This window comes from Pelobates fuscus, chromosome 8 (genome assembly GCF_036172605.1).
Source record: "Pelobates fuscus isolate aPelFus1 chromosome 8, aPelFus1.pri, whole genome shotgun sequence".
NCBI lineage: Eukaryota > Metazoa > Chordata > Amphibia > Anura > Pelobatidae > Pelobates > Pelobates fuscus.
The window spans coordinates 7,057,608-7,080,552 of NC_086324.1; the positions used below are offsets into that span (position 1 = coordinate 7,057,608).

The 22,945-nt window shown below is 45.9% G+C and overlaps 1 protein-coding gene across 2 annotated transcripts in view; it reads left to right on the top strand.

Annotated features, from left to right (window-relative positions):
* SEMA5B (semaphorin 5B) overlaps positions 1-14,197 on the top strand; it is a 323,405-nt gene extending 309,208 nt beyond the window's left edge. For both annotated transcript variants that reach the window (XM_063429186.1, XM_063429187.1), the window contains one exon: positions 12,266-14,197. In XM_063429186.1, coding sequence (XP_063285256.1) covers positions 12,266-12,421 — 156 coding nt within the window. In that variant the 3' untranslated portion in view covers positions 12,422-14,197. The remainder of the gene's footprint in view (positions 1-12,265) is intronic.
* The last annotated feature ends 8,748 nt before the right edge of the window (positions 14,198-22,945 follow it).

Sequence of the window (22,945 nt, forward strand, 5' to 3'; positions counted from 1 at the left end):
TCACCGAGCACTGCCAGGCCGGCCATGCACTCTGCAATAAGATCCATCTCCGAGCACTGCCAAGCCAGCCATGCCCTCTGCAATAAGATCCATTTCCAAGCACTGCCAGGCCAGCCATCCCCTCTGCAATAAGATCCATCTCTGAGCACTGCAAGGCCAGCCATGCCCTCTGCAATAAAATCCATCTCCGAGCACTGCCAGGCCAGGCATGCCCTCTGCAATAAGATCACCTCAGAGCACTGCCAAGCCAGCCATGCCCTCTGCTATAAGATCCATCTCCGAGCACTGCCAAGCCAGCCATGCCCTCTGCAATAAGATCCATCGCCGAGCACTGCCAGGCCGGCCATGCACTCTGCAATAAGATCCATCACCGAGCACTGCCAGGCCGGCCATGCACTCTGCAATAAGATCCATCTCCGAGCACTGCCAGGCCGGCCATGCACTCTGCAATAAGATCCATCTCCGAGCACTGCCAAGCCAGCCATGCCCTCTGGAATAAGATCCATCGCCGAGCACTGCCAGGCCGGCCATGCACTCTGCAATAAGATCCATCACCGAGCACTGCCAGGCCGGCCATGCACTCTGCAATAAGATCCATCTCCGAGCACTGCCAAGCCAGCCATGCCCTCTGCAATAAGATCCATTTCCAAGCACTGCCAGGCCAGCCATCCCCTCTGCAATAAGATCCATCTCTGAGCACTGCAAGGCCAGCCATGCCCTCTGCAATAAAATCCATCTCCGAGCACTGCCAGGCCAGGCATGCCCTCTGCAATAAGATCACCTCCGAGCACTGCCAAGCCAGCCATGCCCTCTGCTATAAGATCCATCTCCGAGCACTGCCAAGCCAGCCATGCCCTCTGCAATAAGATCCATTTCCGAGCACTGCCAGGCCAGCCATCCCCTCTGCAATAAGATCCATCTCTGAGCACTGCCAGGCCAGCCATGCCCTCTGCAATAAAATCCATCTCCGAGCACTGCCAGGCCAGGCATACCCTCTGCAATAAGATCACCTCAGAGCACTGCCAAGCCAGCCATGCCCTCTGCAATAAGATCCATCGCCGAGCACTGCCAGGCTACTCATGCCCTCTGCAATAAGATCCATCTCCGAGCACTGCCAGGCCAGCCATGCCATCTGCAATAAGATCCTTCGCCGAGCACTGCCAGGCCAGCCATGCCCTTAGCAATAAGATCCATCTCAGAGCACTGCCAGGCCAGCCATGCCCTCTGGAATAAGATCCAACCATCTCCAGGCACTGCCATGCCAGCCATGCCCTCTGGAATAAGATCCAACCATCTCCAGGCACTGCCAGGCCAGCCATGCCCTCTGCAATAAGATCCAACCATCTCCAGGCACTGCCAGTCCAGCCAAGCCCTTTGCAATAAGATCCATCTCCGAGCACTGCCATGCCAGCCATGCCCTCTGCAATAAGATAACCTCAGAGCACTGCCAGTCCAGCCATGCCCTCTGCAATAAGATCCATCTCAGAGCACTGCCAGGCTACTCATGCCCCCTGCAATAAGATCCATCTCCGAGCACTGCCAGTCCAGCCATGCCCCCTGCAATAAGATCCATCTCAGAGCACTGCCAGGCCAGCAATGTCCTCTGGAATAAGATCCAACCATCTCCAGGCACTGCCATGCCAGCCATGCCCTCTGGAATACGATCCAACCATCTCCAGGCACTGCCAGGCCAGCCATGCCCTCTGCAATAAGATCCATCTCCGAGCACTGCCAGGCCAGCCATGCCCTCTGCCATAAGATCCATCTCCGAGCACTGCCAGGCCAGCCATGCCCTCTGCAATAAGATCCATCTCCGAGCACTGCCGGCTAGTCATGCCCTCTGCAATAAGATCCATCTCCGAGCACTGCCAGGCCGGCCATGCCCTCTGCAATAAGATCCATCTCAGAGCACTGCCAGGCTACTCATGCCCCCTGCAATAAGATCCATCTCCGAGCACTGCCAGGCCAGCCATGTCCTCAGCAATATTATCCATCTCAGAGCACTGCCAGGCCAGCAATGTCCTCTGGAATAAGATCCAACCATCTCCAGGCACTGCCATGCCAGCCATGCCCTCTGGAATACGATCCAACCATCTCCAGGCACTGCCAGGCCAGCCATGCCCTCTGCAATAAGATCCATCTCCGAGCACTGCCAGGCCAGCCATGCCCTCTGCAATAAGATCCATCTCCGAGCACTGCCGGCTAGTCATGCCCTCTGCAATAAGATCCATCTCCGAGCACTGCCAGGCCGGCCATGCCCTCCACAATAAAATCAATCTCGGAGCACTGCCAGGCCAGCCATGCCCTCTGCAATAAGATCCATCTCCGAGCACTGCCAGGCCAGCCATGCCCTCTGCAATAAGATCCATCTCTGAGCACTGCCATGCCAGCCATGCCCTCTGGAATAAGATCCATCTCTGAGCACTGCCAGTAAGTGTGCACTGGATTGCTGCAGTAAGTGCACTGGATGTGCTGCAGTAAGTGCACTGGATGAGCTGCAGTAAGTACGCACTGGATGTGCTGCAGTAAGTGCACTGGATGTGCTGCAGTAAGTGCACTGGATGTGCTGCAGTAAGTGCACTGGATGTGCTGTAGAGCTGATTATATCTTATATAGTGTTAAATCCAATTCAATGCCCTATATTGTTATATAGTGTTGATGTAATAGAGAGGTAGGCCGGTAACAATATAACATTATAAGGCATTGAAGTGGATTTAACACTCGATATCATGTATGATGAATACACAGAATTAAAATATATTACCTGCCCCTTTATTACACAGGACCATAGAATAACAAAAGACCTGGACACTGATCATTCTTCAATGACTAATATATGTTTTGGGTCACACAGTGTAAATACAGTGTGCCTGTTTCATGTTAATGTGAGCAATGTACTATCAAATCCCAGGCTAGTGTCACAGATACTGGGTAATAATGACATTAAATGCAAAACTGTCTAAATATTAACGTTGCTGAACGATACCCATTCATAGCTTTCTGGGGCATTAAAACATGACAGCAAGATGCCCATTTATAGCTCTCCGTGACACTGAAACAAGGCAGTATGATGCCCACTCATAGCTCTGTGTGACACTAAACCAAGGCAGTATGATGCCCACTCATAGCTCTGTGTGACACTAAACCAAGGCAGTATGATGCCCACTCATAGCTCTGTGTGACACTAACCCAAGGCAGTATGATGCCCACTCATAGCTCTGTGTGACACTAAACCAAGGCAGTATGATGCCCACTCATAGCTCTGTGTGACACTAAACCAAGGCAGTATGATGCCCACTCATAGCTCTGTGTGACACTAAACCAAGGCAGTATGATGCCCACCCATAGCTCTGTGTGGCACTAAACCAAGGCAGTATGATGCCCACTCATAGCTCTGTGTGACACTAAACCAAGGCAGTATGATGCCCACTCATAGCTCTGTGTGACACTAAACCAAGGCAGTATGATGCCCACTCATAGCTCTGTGTGACACTAAACCAAGGCAGTATGATGCCCACTCATAGCTCTGTGTGGCACTAAACCAAGGCAGTATGATGCCCACTCATAGCTCTGTGTGGCACTAAACCAAGGCAGTATGATGCCCACTCATAGCTCTGTGTGACACTAAACCAAGGCAGTATGATGCCCACTCATAGCTCTGTGTGGCACTAAACCAAGGCAGTATGATGCCCACTCATAGCTCTGTGTGGCACTAAACCAAGGCAGTATGATGCCCACTCATAGCTCTGTGTGGCACTAAACCAAGGCAGTATGATGCCCACTCATAGCTCTGTGTGGCACTAAACCAAGGCAGTATGATGCCCACTCATAGCTCTGTGTGACACTAAACCAAGGCAGTATGATGCCCACTCATAGCTCTGTGTGACACTAAACCAAGGCAGTATGATGCCCACTCATAGCTCTGTGTGGCACTAAACCAAGGCAGTATGATGCCCACTCATAGCTCTGTGTGGCACTAAACCAAGGCAGTATGATGCCCACTCATAGCTCTGTGTGACACTAAACCAAGGCAGTATGATGCCCACTCATAGCTCTGTGTGACACTAAACCAAGGCAGTATGATGCCCACTCATAGCTCTGTGTGGCACTAAACCAAGGCAGTATGATGCCCACTCATAGCTCTGTGTGGCACTAAACCAAGGCAGTATGATGCCCACTCATAGCTCTGTGTGACACTAAACCAAGGCAGTATGATGCCCACTCATAGCTCTGTGTGACACTAAACCAAGGCAGTATGATGCCCACTCATAGCTCTGTGTGGCACTAAACCAAGGCAGTATGATGCCCACTCATAGCTCTGTGTGGCACTAAACCAAGGCAGTATGATGCCCACTCATAGCTCTGTGTGGCACTAAACCAAGGCGGTATGATGCCCACTCATAGCTCTGTGTGGCACTAAACCAAGGCAGTATGATGCCCACTCATAGCTCTGTGTGACACTAAACCAAGGCAGTATGATGCCCACTCATAGCTCTGTGTGGCACTAAACCAAGGCAGTATGATGCCCACTCATAGCTCTGTGTGGCACTAAACCAAGGCAGTATGATGCCCACTCATAGCTCTGTGTGACACTAAACCAAGGCAGTATGATGCCCACTCATAGCTCTGTGTGGCACTAAACCAAGGCAGTATGATGCCCACTCATAGCTCTGTGTGACACTAAACCAAGGCAGTATGATGCCCACTCATAGCTCTGTGTGACACTAAACCAAGGCAGTATGATGCCCACTCATAGCTCTGTGTGACACTAAACCAAGGCAGTATGATGCCCACTCATAGCTCTGTGTGGCACTAAACCAAGGCAGTATGATGCCCACTCATAGCTCTGTGTGGCACTAAACCAAGGCAGTATGATGCCCACTCATAGCTCTGTGTGGCACTAAACCAAGGCAGTATGATGCCCACTCATAGCTCTGTGTGACACTAACCCAAGGCAGTATGATGCCCACTCATAGCTCTGTGTGACACTAAACCAAGGCGGTATGATGCCCACTCATAGCTCTGTGTGGCACTAAACCAAGGCAGTATGATGCCCACTCATAGCTCTGTGTGACACTAAACCAAGGCAGTATGATGCCCACTCATAGCTCTGTGTGGCACTAAACCAAGGCAGTATGATGCCCACTCATAGCTCTGTGTGACACTAAACCAAGGCAGTATGATGCCCACTCATAGCTCTGTGTGGCACTAAACCAAGGCAGTATGATGCCCACTCATAGCTCTGTGTGGCACTAAACCAAGGCAGTATGATGCCCACTCATAGCTCTGTGTGGCACTAAACCAAGGCGGTATGATGCCCACTCATAGCTCTGTGTGGCACTAAACCAAGGCGGTATGATGCCCACTCATAGCTCTGTGTGGCACTAAACCAAGGCAGTATGATGCCCACTCATAGCTCTGTGTGGCACTAAACCAAGGCAGTATGATGCCCACTCATAGCTCTGTGTGGCACTAAACCAAGGCAGTATGATGCCCACTCATAGCTCTGTGTGACACTAAACCAAGGCAGTATGATGCCCACTCATAGCTCTGTGTGACACTAACCCAAGGCAGTATGATGCCCACTCATAGCTCTGTGTGGCACTAAACCAAGGCAGTATGATGCCCACTCATAGCTCTGTGTGACACTAAACCAAGGCAGTATGATGCCCACTCATAGCTCTGTGTGGCACTAAACCAAGGCAGTATGATGCCCACTCATAGCTCTGTGTGACACTAAACCAAGGCAGTATGATGCCCACTCATAGCTCTGTGTGGCACTAAACCAAGGCAGTATGATGCCCACTCATAGCTCTGTGTGGCACTAAACCAAGGCAGTATGATGCCCACTCATAGCTCTGTGTGACACTAAACCAAGGCAGTATGATGCCCACTCATAGCTCTGTGTGACACTAAACCAAGGCAGTATGATGCCCACTCATAGCTCTGTGTGACACTAAACCAAGGCAGTATGATGCCCACTCATAGCTCTGTGTGGCACTAAACCAAGGCAGTATGATGCCCACTCATAGCTCTGTGTGACACTAAACCAAGGCAGTATGATGCCCACTCATAGCTCTGTGTGGCACTAAACCAAGGCAGTATGATGCCCACTCATAGCTCTGTGTGGCACTAAACCAAGGCAGTATGATGCCCACTCATAGCTCTGTGTGGCACTAAACCAAGGCAGTATGATGCCCACTCATAGCTCTGTGTGACACTAAACCAAGGCAGTATGATGCCCACTCATAGCTCTGTGTGACACTAAACCAAGGCAGTATGATGCCCACTCATAGCTCTGTGTGGCACTAACCCAAGGCAGTATGATGCCCACTCATAGCTCTGTGTGACACTAAACCAAGGCAGTATGATGCCCACTCATAGCTCTGTGTGACACTAAACCAAGGCAGTATGATGCCCACTCATAGCTCTGTGTGACACTAAACCAAGGCAGTATGATGCCCACTCATAGCTCTGTGTGACACTAACCCAAGGCAGTATGATGCCCACTCATAGCTCTGTGTGGCACTAAACCAAGGCAGTATGATGCCCACTCATAGCTCTGTGTGACACTAACCCAAGGCAGTATGATGCCCACTCATAGCTCTGTGTGGCACTAAACCAAGGCAGTATGATGCCCACTCATAGCTCTGTGTGACACTAAACCAAGGCAGTATGATGCCCACTCATAGCTCTGTGTGGCACTAAACCAAGGCAGTATGATGCCCACTCATAGCTCTGTGTGACACTAAACCAAGGCAGTATGATGCCCACTCATAGCTCTGTGTGACACTAAACCAAGGCAGTATGATGCCCACTCATAGCTCTGTGTGGCACTAAACCAAGGCAGTATGATGCCCACTCATAGCTCTGTGTGACACTAAACCAAGGCAGTATGATGCCCACTCATAGCTCTGTGTGACACTAAACCAAGGCAGTATGATGCCCACTCATAGCTCTGTGTGACACTAAACCAAGGCAGTATGATGCCCACTCATAGCTCTGTGTGACACTAACCCAAGGCAGTATGATGCCCACTCATAGCTCTGTGTGGCACTAAACCAAGGCAGTATGATGCCCACTCATAGCTCTGTGTGACACTAAACCAAGGCAGTATGATGCCCACTCATAGCTCTGTGTGACACTAAACCAAGGCAGTATGATGCCCACTCATAGCTCTGTGTGGCACTAAACCAAGGCAGTATGATGCCCACTCATAGCTCTGTGTGACACTAAACCAAGGCAGTATGATGCCCACTCATAGCTCTGTGTGGCACTAAACCAAGGCAGTATGATGCCCACTCATAGCTCTGTGTGACACTAAACCAAGGCAGTATGATGCCCACTCATAGCTCTGTGTGACACTAAACCAAGGCAGTATGATGCCCACTCATAGCTCTGTGTGACACTAAACCAAGGCAGTATGATGCCCACTCATAGCTCTGTGTGACACTAACCCAAGGCAGTATGATGCCCACTCATAGCTCTGTGTGACACTAAACCAAGGCAGTATGATGCCCACTCATAGCTCTGTGTGACACTAACCCAAGGCAGTATGATGCCCACTCATAGCTCTGTGTGGCACTAACCCAAGGCAGTATGATGCCCACTCATAGCTCTGTGTGACACTAAACCAAGGCAGTATGATGCCCACTCATAGCTCTGTGTGACACTAACCCAAGGCAGTATGATGCCCACTCATAGCTCTGTGTGACACTAACCCAAGGCAGTATGATGCCCACTCATAGCTCTGTGTGACACTAAACCAAGGCGGTATGATGCCCACTCATAGCTCTGTGTGACACTAAACCAAGGCAGTATGATGCCCACTCATAGCTCTGTGTGACACTAAACCAAGGCAGTATGATGCCCACTCATAGCTCTGTGTGACACTAACCCAAGGCAGTATGATGCCCACTCATAGCTCTGTGTGACACTAAACCAAGGCAGTATGATGCCCACTCATAGCTCTGTGTGACACTAACCCAAGGCAGTATGATGCCCACTCATAGCTCTGTGTGGCACTAAACCAAGGCGGTATGATGCCCACTCATAGCTCTGTGTGACACTAAACCAAGGCAGTATGATGCCCACTCATAGCTCTGTGTGACACTAAACCAAGGCAGTATGATGCCCACTCATAGCTCTGTGTGACACTAAACCAAGGCAGTATGATGCCCACTCATAGCTCTGTGTGGCACTAAACCAAGGCAGTATGATGCCCACTCATAGCTCTGTGTGGCACTAAACCAAGGCGGTATGATGCCCACTCATAGCTCTGTGTGACACTAAACCAAGGCAGTATGATGCCCACTCATAGCTCTGTGTGACACTAAACCAAGGCAGTATGATGCCCACTCATAGCTCTGTGTGACACTAAACCAAGGCGGTATGATGCCCACTCATAGCTCTGTGTGGCACTAAACCAAGGCGGTATGATGCCCACTCATAGCTCTGTGTGGCACTAAACCAAGGCGGTATGATGCCCACTCATAGCTCTGTGTGACACTAACCCAAGGCAGTATGATGCCCACTCATAGCTCTGTGTGACACTAAACCAAGGCAGTATGATGCCCACTCATAGCTCTGTGTGATACTAAACCAAGGCAGTATGATGCCCACTCATAGCTCTGTGTGACACTAAACCAAGGCAGTATGATGCCCACTCATAGCTCTGTGTGACACTAAACCAAGGCAGTATGATGCCCACTCATAGCTCTGTGTGACACTAAACCAAGGCAGTATGATGCCCACTCATAGCTCTGTGTGACACTAAACCAAGGCAGTATGATGCCCACTCATAGCTCTGTGTGACACTAAACCAAGGCAGTATGATGCCCACTCATAGCTCTGTGTGACACTAAACCAATGCAGTATGATGCCCACTCATAGCTCTGTGTCATTAAAACATGGCAGTACGAATCCCATTCATAGCTCTCTGTGGCATTCAAACATGGCAGAACGATGCTCACTCATAGCTCTCTATGGCATTAGGACATGCTCCTGGCAGCTGCCCTGCATGATGTTCTCAGTCAGGTCACATGTTCTCCATCATACATGTCATTAGCATGTCACCCCTGACAAATATGTTCCCAATGCAGTGACTGTGACCTGTTGCTTGTAGCTGACAGAAGTGACTCACTTAATAACGGGGACTCCTGTCCTGGAGATGTGCCATTGGAGCTGGAGACCAGGTAATCTATCTCACCTTACAGAGTCCACCATACATACACCGTCCACCATACAGAGCCCGCCCTACATACACCGTCCACCATACAGAGCCCGCCCTACATACACCGTCCACCATACAGAGCCTGCCATACATACACCGTCCACCATACAGAGCCTGCCATACATACACCGTCCACCATACAGAGCCTGCCATACATACACCGTCCACCATACAGAGCCTGCCATACATACACCGTCCACCATACAGAGCCCGCCCTACATACACCGTCCACCATACAGAGCCCGTGCTACATACACCGTCCACCATACAGAGCCTGCCATACATACACCATCCACCATACAGAGCCTGCCATACATACACCGTCCACCATACAGAGCCCGCCCTACATACACCGTCCACCATACAGAGCCTGCCATACATACACCGTCCACCATACAGAGCCCGCCCTACATACACCGTCCACCATACAGAGCCCGCCCTACATACACCGTCCACCATACAGAGCCTGCCATACATACACCGTCCACCATACAGAGCCCGCCCTACATACACCGTCCACCATACAGAGCCCGCCCTACATACACCGTCCACCATACAGAGCCTGCCATACATACACCGTCCACCATACAGAGCCTGCCATACATACACCGTCCACCATACAGAGCCTGCCATACATACACCGTCCACCATACAGAGCCTGCCATACATACACCGTCCACCATACAGAGCCCGCCCTACATACACCGTCCACCATACAGAGCCCGTGCTACATACACCGTCCACCATACAGAGCCTGCCATACATACACCATCCACCATACAGAGCCTGCCATACATACACCGTCCACCATACAGAGCCCGCCCTACATACACCGTCCACCATACAGAGCCTGCCATACATACACCGTCCACCATACAGAGCCCGCCCTACATACACCGTCCACCATACAGAGCCCGCCCTACATACACCGTCCACCATACAGAGCCTGCCATACATACACCGTCCACCATACAGAGCCCGCCCTACATACACCGTCCACCATACAGAGCCCGCCCTACATACACCGTCCACCATACAGAGCCCGTGCTACATACACCGTCCACCATACAGAGCCTGCCATACATACACCATCCACCATACAGAGCCTGCCATACATACACCGTCCACCATACAGAGCCCGTGCTACATACACCGTCCACCATACAGAGCCTGCCATACATACACCATCCACCATACAGAGCCTGCCATACATACACCGTCCACCATACAGAGCCCGTGCTACATACACCGTCCACCATACAGAGCCTGCCATACATACACCATCCACCATACAGAGCCTGCCATACATACACCGTCCACCATACAGAGCCTGCCATCTCACCATACATAGCCCAGCATACATACACCGAACACGGCTAATATCCACAGTCCACCATACAGAGCCTGCCATACATACACCATCCGCCATACAGAGCCCGCCCTACATACACCAAGCACTTCTAATATCTGTCTCACCATACAGAGCCCTCCATACATAGCCCTCCATACATACACCGAACATGGCTAATATCTGTCTCACCATACATAGCCCACCATACATACACCGAGCACCGCTAATATCTGTCTCACCATACAGAGCCCAGCATACATACACCGAACACGGCTAATATCTGTCTCACCATACAGAGCCCAGGATACATACACCGAACACGGCTAATATCTGTCTCACCATACAGAGCCCAGCATACATACACCGAACACGGCTAATATCTGTCTCACCATACAGAGCCCAGGATACATACACCGAACACGGCTAATATCTGTCTCACCATACAGAGCCCAGCATACATACACCGAACACGGCTAATATCTGTCTCACCATACAGAGCCCAGGATACATACACCGAACACGGCTAATATCTGTCTCACCATACAGAGCCCAGCATACATACACCGAACACGGCTAATATCTGTCTCACCATACAGAGCCCAGGATACATACACCGAACACGGCTAATATCTGTCTCACCATACAGAGCCCAGCATACATACACCGAACACGGCTAATATCTGTCTCACCATACAGAGCCCAGGATACATACACCGAACACGGCTAATATCTGTCTCACCATACAGAGCCCAGCATACATACACCGAACACGGCTAATATCTGTCTCACCATACAGAGCCCAGCATACATACACCGAACACGGCTAATATCTGTCTCACCATACAGAGCCCAGCATACATACACCGAACACGGCTAATATCTGTCTCACCATACAGAGCCCAGCATACATACACCGAACACGGCTAATATCTGTCTCACCATACAGAGCCCAGCATACATACACCGAACACGGCTAATATCTGTCTCACCATACAGAGCCCAGGATACATACACCGAATACATACATTGCATCACACAATGAACCCAACTCATCTTAGTATATTACCATCTTCCACCTCCAAGATGGCTTCCATCGTATGGCCGAGCAGCGCATACATGCTAGGAATTGGGAGAATGTTGCTGCACGGTAGCTGTATGTGCATGACCACCAAGACTAGTCACATCAAGACAGAGAGACTTTTCCATGGTCTCTTAAGCAAAACTAGCTACTAACATTTTATCTGTACTGTTTGTCCTAAACTTACATAAACGTATTCATTGCGATGTTTGTTTTTAGCCTTTTCCAATAGACTGTTGGTGTAAAGGTCACACTTATACACACAGCCACAATTATATTCTCTCCTATTCCTGTGCCGCATCCTACTGCGCTTCATTGTTCTCTGCATGCATTGTGGGTACGTCCACTAAACAACTGGGGACAGCCATCTTGGAGCAGGCAAAAGCACACTTAGTATTTATTTTAAATCTATTTACGTGCAGGTGCTGTTATAGGGTAAAATATAATGCTTAACCTAAGGCTGGACCATGTGTAAGAGACAGGTTTCCTTTCATTGTGATTATGGCATGTTTCATTTATTGTGAGGTTATGTTGTATCATTGGGAACCTGCTTATATTAGGAAACATTAGAATGTAAAGTAATGCTTTATTTCTCCTTTTACAGACGCTCAATAAGAATAACTTGCTGCCAGACGACCGGACCAACTTTTATCCTTTACAACAGACAAATGTGTACACAACCACGTATTATCCAAGCACGCTGAGCAAGTATGATTTCAGACCAGATTCCTCACCAGGCAGAACATACACTAATAGCTGAGATATGGCGCGGACCACCATCCACGTCTTGTTGCTGAGACGCCCTGCCCTTTTCAACGTTCCATAAACCATTGCCCAGCTCCGTCTCCATAGCTGGACCTGTTGGGTGAGCTCCAACTGGACCCGCTGATCCTACTTTGTGAACTCTTATGGTGTTGGACTGGAGGAGACTCTGGGACTCTGCTATCATAGCATCTTCATGGTTGGTAAAGGAGCAGTTTTTTAAAGGCCTCTGTTTACTTATTGACACAATGTGCTGCTTGTGCAAGGAAGCCAGGTTCCGTGCTGAGTTCCATTTTGTACCCTGGTGTTTTTTGGGACACACTTGACATGTTTCATTTTGAGCAACATTCCCGTTAATAATGGAAATGACTTCTTGAACACAGAATGATGTCACTGCTTTGCATGAACAGCTAAGAAGATCTACACTGGGCGGCGTTTTCTTGCTTTTCCTATAGACTATACTGTGGATGATTCTCAGAATCAACCAAACAGCCTCAAACTTCCTCTGGGTCAACTCTGTCAAACTGCGATGGGAACCGAGGAGGCCGAAGAAACGTACTCTTTTTGTAAGACAGTTTTGTGTGCATTTCCAGAGTGCGTGAAATACTGTTAGGGGTTAACATGCAAAATAGAGGTTGTTCGACATGACAGCGGTCTAACGTCACTGGATTTATATGTGTCTAACTGCTCCCTTTATTGAGAATACATTGTCACAAAGTGCTCATGGGGTGTTACTATAGGCAGCCGTGAGAAAGGTGATGGTTTTGTGTAAAGTTTAACCTGAAAGCTGCAGAGCCAAGCGTAAATGGCGTTCTTTAACCCCCTTTTATCAGTACACTGTTTGGGAATGTAATGTGTTTTGGTCAGATGTGAAATCAGATTGAATTGTACATCCCTATACATAGAGCACGTTCAACATGCCTGACAGGGGAGGAGCTTAGATATGTCAATGACATCTCAGCCTATCTGAGGGCTACTGTGTGTTTCGGAGGCGCCCTCAGATTGGCTAGAAATATGTCATTATTTTGTATAAAGATTCATTTTTCATTGTGGAACACTTTCTGTCTAATGCCATTTTCAGCCATGGTCATGTTTACTAGGATTCTGATCGTTTTATTCCTTTCTTTAGCATAGTTTGTATAAAGAGTATCAGGAAAGAGGCCATCTTGTCTTCCACACTGTAGCGCTGTAGAAAACTAAAGGTGTGATCCAAAAATATGCATAAACCGCTGGATAAATCAACTCCCAGATAGCTCACGGGCTGGAGAGTACAAGTCCATGCTTAGTCAGCCAACTGCAGCTTTGTAGTCCGTGGCAGGAAGAGCGCCAATCACTGCCTGTCCCTGTGCGTCAAACCTCCGATTACACTGTATGCTGACATGTTTTACAGAGACAGCCAGCACCGGCCCCTAATAATAAGCCAGTCACCAGTCTGGTATCAGGCGAGGCAGGGTGGCAGGTTCAACCATTTGTAGAATGCATTAGACGCGATAGTTGTGAGAGCTCGGAATAGCTTCCCTTAGTTTGCGTAGAGTTTAGGCTGAAGAAGGCAATGGTTGTAGGGGTTTAGTATTGATGTGTTAGAGTGTTTCATGGAAGGAAAACTGCAAAAACTGGAGACAATTGAGAAAAGGGAACAAATTGGAATCATCTCCCTTTCTTTAACGTCACTTGTTTGTTTTTGCTTTTTTTCTTAATATTTTTCAGAATTCTCCTTTTTTTTCTAGAAAAATATAAATTCATATGAAGGGTCATTAAATAATGTGTATTCACATATGTGTGGCAATGAAGAGGTTAATCACCAGCACCAACAAAAGGTTTAAAGTTCTCTCAAAGAATCCTGAGACCCCACACACTGGTTAACCCCTTAAGGACACATGACATGTCTGACACGTCATGATTCCATTTTATTCCAGAAGTTTGGTCCTTAAGGGGTTAAAGGGATCCTATAGTGCCAGAAAAACAAAGCCGGTTTCCAAGCACTACAGGTCTCTACAGTGCCCTCCTCCCGCGGGGCTGAAGAGGTTAAAACCCCTTCAGCTCTTACTGAATCCAGCGCCGATGTCTCTCGGTGCTGGGTCAGGCGCCACCCACGCTCCTCCCTCACCGTCAGCGGGGGAGACCTAATGCGCATGCGGGGCAATGGTCGCAAGCACATTAGACCTCCACATAGGTAAACATGATTCAATGCTTTCCTATGGGGAAAATCTGACGGACGGACCTCACGGACCTCCAGCGTCAGATAACGGGCCAAAAGTCTGAATTCCGGAAGCTCCCCCAGTGGCTGTCTGTTAGACAACCATAGACAGGCAGACTTAGAGCTGCATTGTAAACATTGCAGTTTTATGGAACTGCAATATTTTACATTTCAGCACTAAGTGCAAAAGAGTCACAGCACCCAGACTACTTTAGAGAGGCATGTCAGGGTGCCTCAGGGCCCTGTATCAGTAAATCTGGATACAGCATCCTTTTGGGGTGTAAGATGATTAAACTAGTAGAGGTCTGATGATATTCTGGCATACCGTGTCGGGGATAGATGGATAAGTTGACCAGGAGTCCACTAGCCCGTGTTATATAGCTTGCACTGTGTCAGGGGTAGTTGGATAATGTTGACCAGTAGTCCCCGCCCGTGTTATACAGCTTGCACTATCTTGGGGATAGTTGGATAATGTTGACCAGGAGTCCCCTACCCAGAGTTATATAGCTTGCACTGTGTCGGGGATAGATGGATGGTGTTGACCAGGAGTCCCCGCCCCGTGTTATATAGCTTGCACTGTGTTGGGGATAGTTGGATAATGTTGACCAGGAGTCCCCTACCCTGTGTGATATAGCTTGCACCGTGTCAGGGATAGATGGATAATGTTGACCAGGAGTCCCCTACCCTGTGTGATATAGCTTTCACCGTGTCAGGGATAGATGGATAATGTTGACCAGGAGTCCCCTACCCTGTGTGATATAGCTTGCACCGTGTCAGGGATAGATGGATAATGTTGACCAGGAGTCCCCTACCCTGTGTGATATAGCTTTCACCGTGTCAGGGATAGATGGATAATGTTGACCAGGAGTCCCCTACCCTGTGTGATATAGCTTGCACTGTGTTGGAGATAGATGGATAATGTTGACCAGGAGTCCCCTACCCTGTGTGATATAGCTTGCACTGTGTTGGGGATAGATGGATAATGTTGACCAGGAGTCCCTGCCCCGTGTTATATAGCTTGCACTGTGTCGGGGATAGTTGGATAATGTTGACCAGGAGTCCACTAGCTGGTGTTATATAGCTTGCACTGTGTCGGGGATAGTTGGATAATGTTGACCAGGAGTCCCCTACCCTGTGTGATATAGCTTGCAATGTTTCTGTGTTATATAGCTTGCAATGTGTCGGGGATAGATGGATAATGTTGACCAGGAGTCCCCTACCCTGTGTGATATAGCTTGCAATGTTTCTGTGTGATATAGCTTGCAATGTTTCTGTGTGATATAGCTTGCAATGTGTCGGGAATAGATGGATGGTGTTGACCAGGAGTCCCCTACCCTGTGTTATAGAGCTTGCACCGTGTCGGGGACAATAAAAGGGGCTTTATTTACTAAACTGCAACTCTACAGATTAATATAATGACATTCCCAAAAATAAAGAATAAAAACCACCAATATAGATATATCCAACAACAATTATTAAAATAAATAGCGGGTATTTCAATGGCTCATATTAAATCAGCTCCAGATATGACGTCCAGTCATGTACAGGCAGTTAGTGACTAATTGCATGGTGAATGTTCTATTTACTAAGCGATCACACAGCTGGGGGTCTGCGACATGTCCTGGAATAAAAGCCTCGCAATGAGTTTGCAGTGGTCAGTGACCAAACTGTAAATAAATCACTGAATCTGCAGGACACACGTGGAAACTAGACCAATGCTAGACCCACCTCTCCTGGAAAATCCTTTCAAATTATTACTATTAATATAAGCCCAGAAATAATAGGTTGTATTGACTAAACAGAGAATTGTGAAAAAATAGCCAAAATGGCCATTATTAAGGCCTCAATTCAATAATTTTATACAAGAAAACCATTTCAAATGATCGATCTACCAAAGTCACCATCAAAGTCTATGGCAAGTTTTGTAGATAAAGAATATGGATCGTTTTTCTAACCGATTTCGATCATTAGGAAAGCATTAAATCAAGGCCAGTGTTAGAAAGGTTTAAAATCGTACATTTTCCCTTAGTGAATAAAACAGTCTTTCGGCAGTTCTGTTACCGTAATCTTTTTCTATTTCCTATGAAACGTTCTTCCCATTCCCTGGTAAATCGTATAATGTACGGATTGATTTTTTTTTTCTGCAACAGGTTTGTTAGAGAAGAGTTAATGCAATCTGCATGCCATTAACGTAATGCCCTCTAAGGCAGGCACTGCCACTTAATTGTAAAATATATCTTTCAAAACACAAATTGCAGACTGTGTTTATACCCAGTTGGTTGGCACCGGCTTGTTTTTTTTGTGACAAGGTAACTTTAAATCTCCCAGAGCTCTCATCTCATGTAAATCTAACCATTCAATCTATCTAAAGGTGTGAGAGGACATCTGTTACATAATGCACTGTGTGCTCTCTGAGCTGTTACTACCTGTTCCCAATGCGACATGTCAGACACATCCATAACATGCGATTAGCTCTGCGTGCGTTGCCAGATTTAATCATATTCTCCTGTCAGGGTCGCAGCCGCCAAGCCAGGAAAGCGTGACATTAGAATTTCCTTGTACAACAAACAAGACAGTTCAGTGATTTTACACTGCGCGGGGGATCTTGGACATCGGCGCTCGAGATGTGCAGACATGCTGCTATTCACGACAGTTAAAAACACAACGTAATATGATCCAAATAAAGTCACTACATTTGAGACTTATTTTTTATTTTTTTTTAAATACATTTTCTCCAACAATTTCCCTGAAAACAATCTGTGATTTTATTTATTTCTTGCAGATCGCACACTTGGTTGGTTTACTAATTATTTAGACATGCATATGATGCAAATTTCTGTACATTCTCCTGCAAATTTTCCGCTAAAAGCAGAGAAATAAATCTACAAAAAATATAAACCTCTTTAGTTATACGCAATAGAAGTGACTGTGCACTGGTGTTTATTTCACCATGTTGGTGTGCGATTTGCAATTTCCCTGCCAGTTCCTCACAATTCCCGCTTTATATCTTCAGACAGGTTTAATTTTCAGATATTTTACAATCTGTCAGTTTTATTGCTCAGACTAACAGCCACACAAGAAACTTAGCTTGGCAACCAAAAGGTTAATTATTACCTGCAGTAAGCCCCAGCAATATCTGTCTGGGAGTGTTGGGAGTGGTATCTGACTGCGAGGTTAGACAGCGCTAGTTATAAAGGGGTGAAAGCGATGCGTGCCTCGTTGCAAAAGCGATTGGTTGTCACAGCACATTCCTGGAAGAAACTTACGAATACAAATCACTAAGACTTTGACAGATTCCCTTTACGTTCTAAATCGAGAAAAATGTCAGAAGCAGAATTCAATTTTCAAGGCGCGTCGCAACACTCACTTCGAATATTTACATGTTCATTTGATCCGAGCGTCTCCGGGTGGCAGAAAGTTAGCCGCCATTTCCACATAACCAAGCATTAATTCTGCAGCGCGCACGCAGGCCGTAATCTCTGAGCTGGAGGGATAATTATATTTGTACAAAATACAAAACAGAGGATTTGCGGTTTTACTTTCTCTATTTTGCAGTTTTTCAAAGGATTGACTGCTTGTCAGACGCTGCTGTCAGAAAAACCTTCAATAACCTTCAAGTAATGTCATAAGAACAGAAACAAATTTCCCCTAAATACTGTTAACTGTATTTTACATGCATTTCATATGATTTATTAAACCAACAGAACAAGCATTGGCTCAATCCCATAATAATAATAATGTGATAAATGTTTGGATTTTATGCATTTACTGTTGCCTAAATTACAATCGGTGCTATTTCATTGGATATCATTTCCCATGAAAACGGTAGACTGCAGATTTCTAAACCATCTAAACCACTGCCCACCCCTCGCGCCTTAAGTTAAATGATAGGAAATAAAACTGAACCATTGCTTTAGGTTTAATAGTGTTTTAGAGTAAGAAAGTTCTTGAGAATGATAAGATTTAGTACATTGCAGATCCATTCACATTGTCCATTGAGCAACTAAGTGTCTGCATCAGGACCCAAACATCTCGATTTGTCACTGCTAGAGAATGAATGAGACGGGTATTAAAGCTGGAACTGCGTCATAAGTAAGATTTACTCCCTAAAACAGGAACTGACGAGAACGGACTATGAGTTTGCAAATATTAGACCACAGTAGCCAAGACATAAAACGTTTGTTAATCCTTCACATTCTCCGATTTAGTGAATAAACCCTTAGAGACCATCATGCACATGTATGGAATGATTGCAGAAGCACCGAAACAAACCGCAGCGATTCATACGTTCGGTGTCACAGACATCAAATGGATAATGTTGCCCCATCTGCGTCACCTTATTCATTAATAAAAACGTATTCCGACATACCTAGTCGCAGCGCACAGCCAAATCCAACACCAAAATAGGGATTGCTAGAACAAGTTAAAATGTTTTTTTTTTAATAAAAGCAAAGTTAAGATCTTTTGAAATCAGACAAGGTAACAGTTTTATTATTTGTGATCCTGACTGTTCCACAGACCATTAACCCTTTGTTGCCATTTCCTAGACTGTCACAGTCATTGCCTTTTCGTGCCGCTCCATGTGTTTTTCATATCGCAGCATTTTCGGCAGGAAATCATGGCGGATTAGCAAAATGCCTTATAATGCAGCCCACATCACTGCAGCTTGTTACCTCATCTCCATGAAATCCCTCATAAGCCAGACTGTAGTGAATATGTGGACTGCTTCCTTGGAAGCAATTAAGGGTCTAGAGGCAAAGTGTGAGAACCCTGGTGATTTACTGTACGCATAGTGCCATACTCATCACCAACATAGAGAACCCATGGCCCAGGGCATTGTAACAGTGCATGATAAATGAGCAGGTCCTGCGGGTGCCTTATACCCCAAACATGGAATTATTCTGATATATCATTGTATAGAAAAATCAGACTCTAAATGTAGACTGTAAGCTCTTTAGAGCAGGACAGAATTACCGCTGGCTGCACAGATAGCACTGGGGTTCAGCCACATTATTGGGGTTCATAGAAGTATTGAATGTTGGACCCATTATATGGTAATAATGATGCATCCCATCAGCGCTGAGCATTGGACATTAACTAAGAAATGTGTTTCTGCTCTGATGTTATGAGGTCCATTGCTTCCCCCTCCATTATGCAAAGCTTGCTGGTAGTTAGCGGGCTCCGTGCTGAAGGCTCTGTACCTTCCTATGCAATTGAACCTGCCATGGTACTAGAATATGTGACCGATTGTAATCACTGCCTTTAGACACTGTGAATTCTTTCTTTTTCCCTTTTTTTGGTACTCTGTATTTTTTATATATTGTACAATATGAAACAAAAGACTTCGGAAGTAAAAATAAAAAAACTGAATAAAAAAAAAAAGTTACAACTTGTTGCTTTTTATTTTGTTGAAATGCAGTAAAATGAAATCCGTGCAGTATTACCTGCTCCACGCAGACAAATAAACCGCAAATCGACAGGCACACATTTATTGAGACCCCAGACACTGAGTCAATGAGGTTTTATGTCAACACTCCAGGGACTCTAAGTACCATAACCAATTCAGTGATCTGACGTACATGCAATCCCTGGGATCTGTACACACACACATACGGAGATTAACCCTTCTGCTGCTGTACAAGTCACCCCACCTCTGGCAGCATCACTGGGTTGTCATCAGCCAGCGCCCAGCTGTCCAGTCTGGCTGATATCAATTCTGTGCTTATTCCTACGCTCACAATTGCAATGCTTGGCTGAGAGAGGTCAGCCAATGCGGTCTGTCTTGACTTTGCACTGCAGCAAATGCGAGATCTTCAAATGTGAGAGATTTCTATTTTGCATGTTTTATTTTAATGCATTAACTATATACAGATTTATAACATTTTAAAAAGGAGGTAAATAGAAGTGATTCAGGAGGACTTGATGGGGCATCATGAGATAATACGATAAATGGCAGCTGTGCTCTGCCTGTCTCAATTCTTTCAATGTGCTGACAGGTTTTTGCAACAAATCACCGGATCCAAAACATGGCTGCCAGGCACGGAATCTATATTGCGCTCTGTGTAGCGAGACACTACACATCACATATCCATTATTATACCATAGGTCATCTACAGCAAACTCTGGCAGTGAATTAGGGATGAGGCACATATGCACAATCTGAATAATCCCTTTATATGCTAAGTAATCGTTATCATAGCAAAAAACAAGCAATACACATATGTGCACAAAAAAAAGGCGAGAATAATCAGTGCAGCTCACAAACAGAACAGGGTGCATATAAAACAAGTGACTAATACCGATTCTCTTGATCCTTCTGGTACATAAAAAGATTCATAAATTGAACCTAAAAGCATAAAGCAGAGTCCGTAACATAATACTGTAGACGTGTATATGTGGGGATATGGGTAACAAGTATCAGCTCACAATATTCAGAGCCATATATAGCAGGCTCGGACTACACAGGCTTGTAGTTATCACTCTGTAGGTTCCTGTTCCACTCTTTCAATACATAGGATAAAGCAGGAATCCCGATATGGATGTAAGTGCCATAGTTTAATAAAATAGTTTTAAAAAAGTGTAAATAACTAAAAACAAGCTGTGTAAATTTACAACAGATAAGGACACAAATAAATAGAATTAAATGTCACCCACAAAGCACAACACATTTCGACCTGCCTGGTCTTCATCAAGGTCCGTCCGGCATCCTGATTTTATTATGTCCAACAGGAAATTAGAGTTGGCGCCCAACTCTGTTTGTCATAGCATAGATGGGAAGAGAGCTATAAGTTTTGTTTTGTGGTTTTTGATTTTTTTTTTTAAGTTTGCCTATTTTGTCTACAAAACTGTAATTCACAACAAATCTCAATGTAGTGAATAAATCCCACTTATTGCATTTATTCAACACTCTCGGCTGGTTTAAAAGCTAATTAAGTATAATTAAACCTCCCAATAAAGGAATTCCCGAGGATGCCTCTCGGATTAGACATTTATCCAGGTTCACGATCTCTATTCAGATAATTAGAGAGCGGTTGATCCTGGTCTCCTGGGAAGGCTGCACAACCTTCCCTCCCAGAACCCACGAATGCTAGCTTGACTAGCCAGGAGAAAAAAAAAAAAAAAAAAAAGGACGGCTTAGAACAAATCACTTTACTATTTTTAACACCCACAGACAAATGGCGGTCAGCCCACACGTTCCCAGTGAACATGATTAAGACTTGGAAAAGGATTAGTTATTAATTAAAAGGCAGATTAGGAAGTGGGGGACGGGAGGGGGGGGGAGTGATAAAATATCTCAATATTCAGCATGCACTTATACAAAAGAAGCCAAGTGATACTCAAAACACTGTACCACAGGAAATTTTCTTTACAGAAATCAATTTAAAACCATATTCCCAACAGATCAATGTTATTTACCCAATCTAGCTACACTGTAATTAAATCGAGCTGGAGGTATCTTGGCAGCCATCTTGGAAGTGAATCAAAATATTAAAACTCTCAAAATACAGTTACTCGAGAGAAAAAAACCACAGTGTGATTGATGCTGGGAGCCAATAAGGATCTAGGAGAATCTAGCAGGAGGGAAAAAATGTATTTTTTTTTTTATGAAGCATAATTTAAAAAAAAAAAAAAAAAAAGTCACACATGATTATTAAAACACCTAGTTTTATTTATAAAATATTGTACCAGGAAAGATACATTGTTAAACCACCGGTCGTAAAAATCAAGTGGTTCAAATGAACAAGAGAAGCATCCCAAAATCCAAATTCTCAGGAAGCACCCAGAATTGTCTTGCCATTAAAGCTGGCATGGACCAATACACATCTATGAAGTGTTAGTGGGTCCAGCCAAGCAGGTCCAGAGTGGGTAGCTGTGATTACAGATGGTGGCAACGGATGGGGAACAATTAGAGCTACCCAGCAGATGCACCGAGGGCATATCTTCATTTTCTGACATTACAAATGTCTAGTCTCTGATCTACAGTAAACAAAAGCCAAGGCAGTCTCTAATTGGTTATAGCACATCGTTCATTTAAGGGTTACCTCTTGGTAACAGCAGTATGCTAATCTGGAACGTGCAAAAATTATTTTCTCGGCAGCACGGCCTCCGTTTTGAATTTTAAATAGCATAACGAATCCTTCTACAAGTTGAAATTAACAGGCTTTCTGCTCGATTACATTTTCTCTGAATAATGGCCCAATACCATTAAGCTCCCATTTCTGGGCTCAATTCAAGTGCAACTTGTGACTGAATAGCTGATCCACATTCATCGGCAAAACCGCTGGAGGAGACAAGCTGAGAACTGCAAGAAATGTTATATTTATT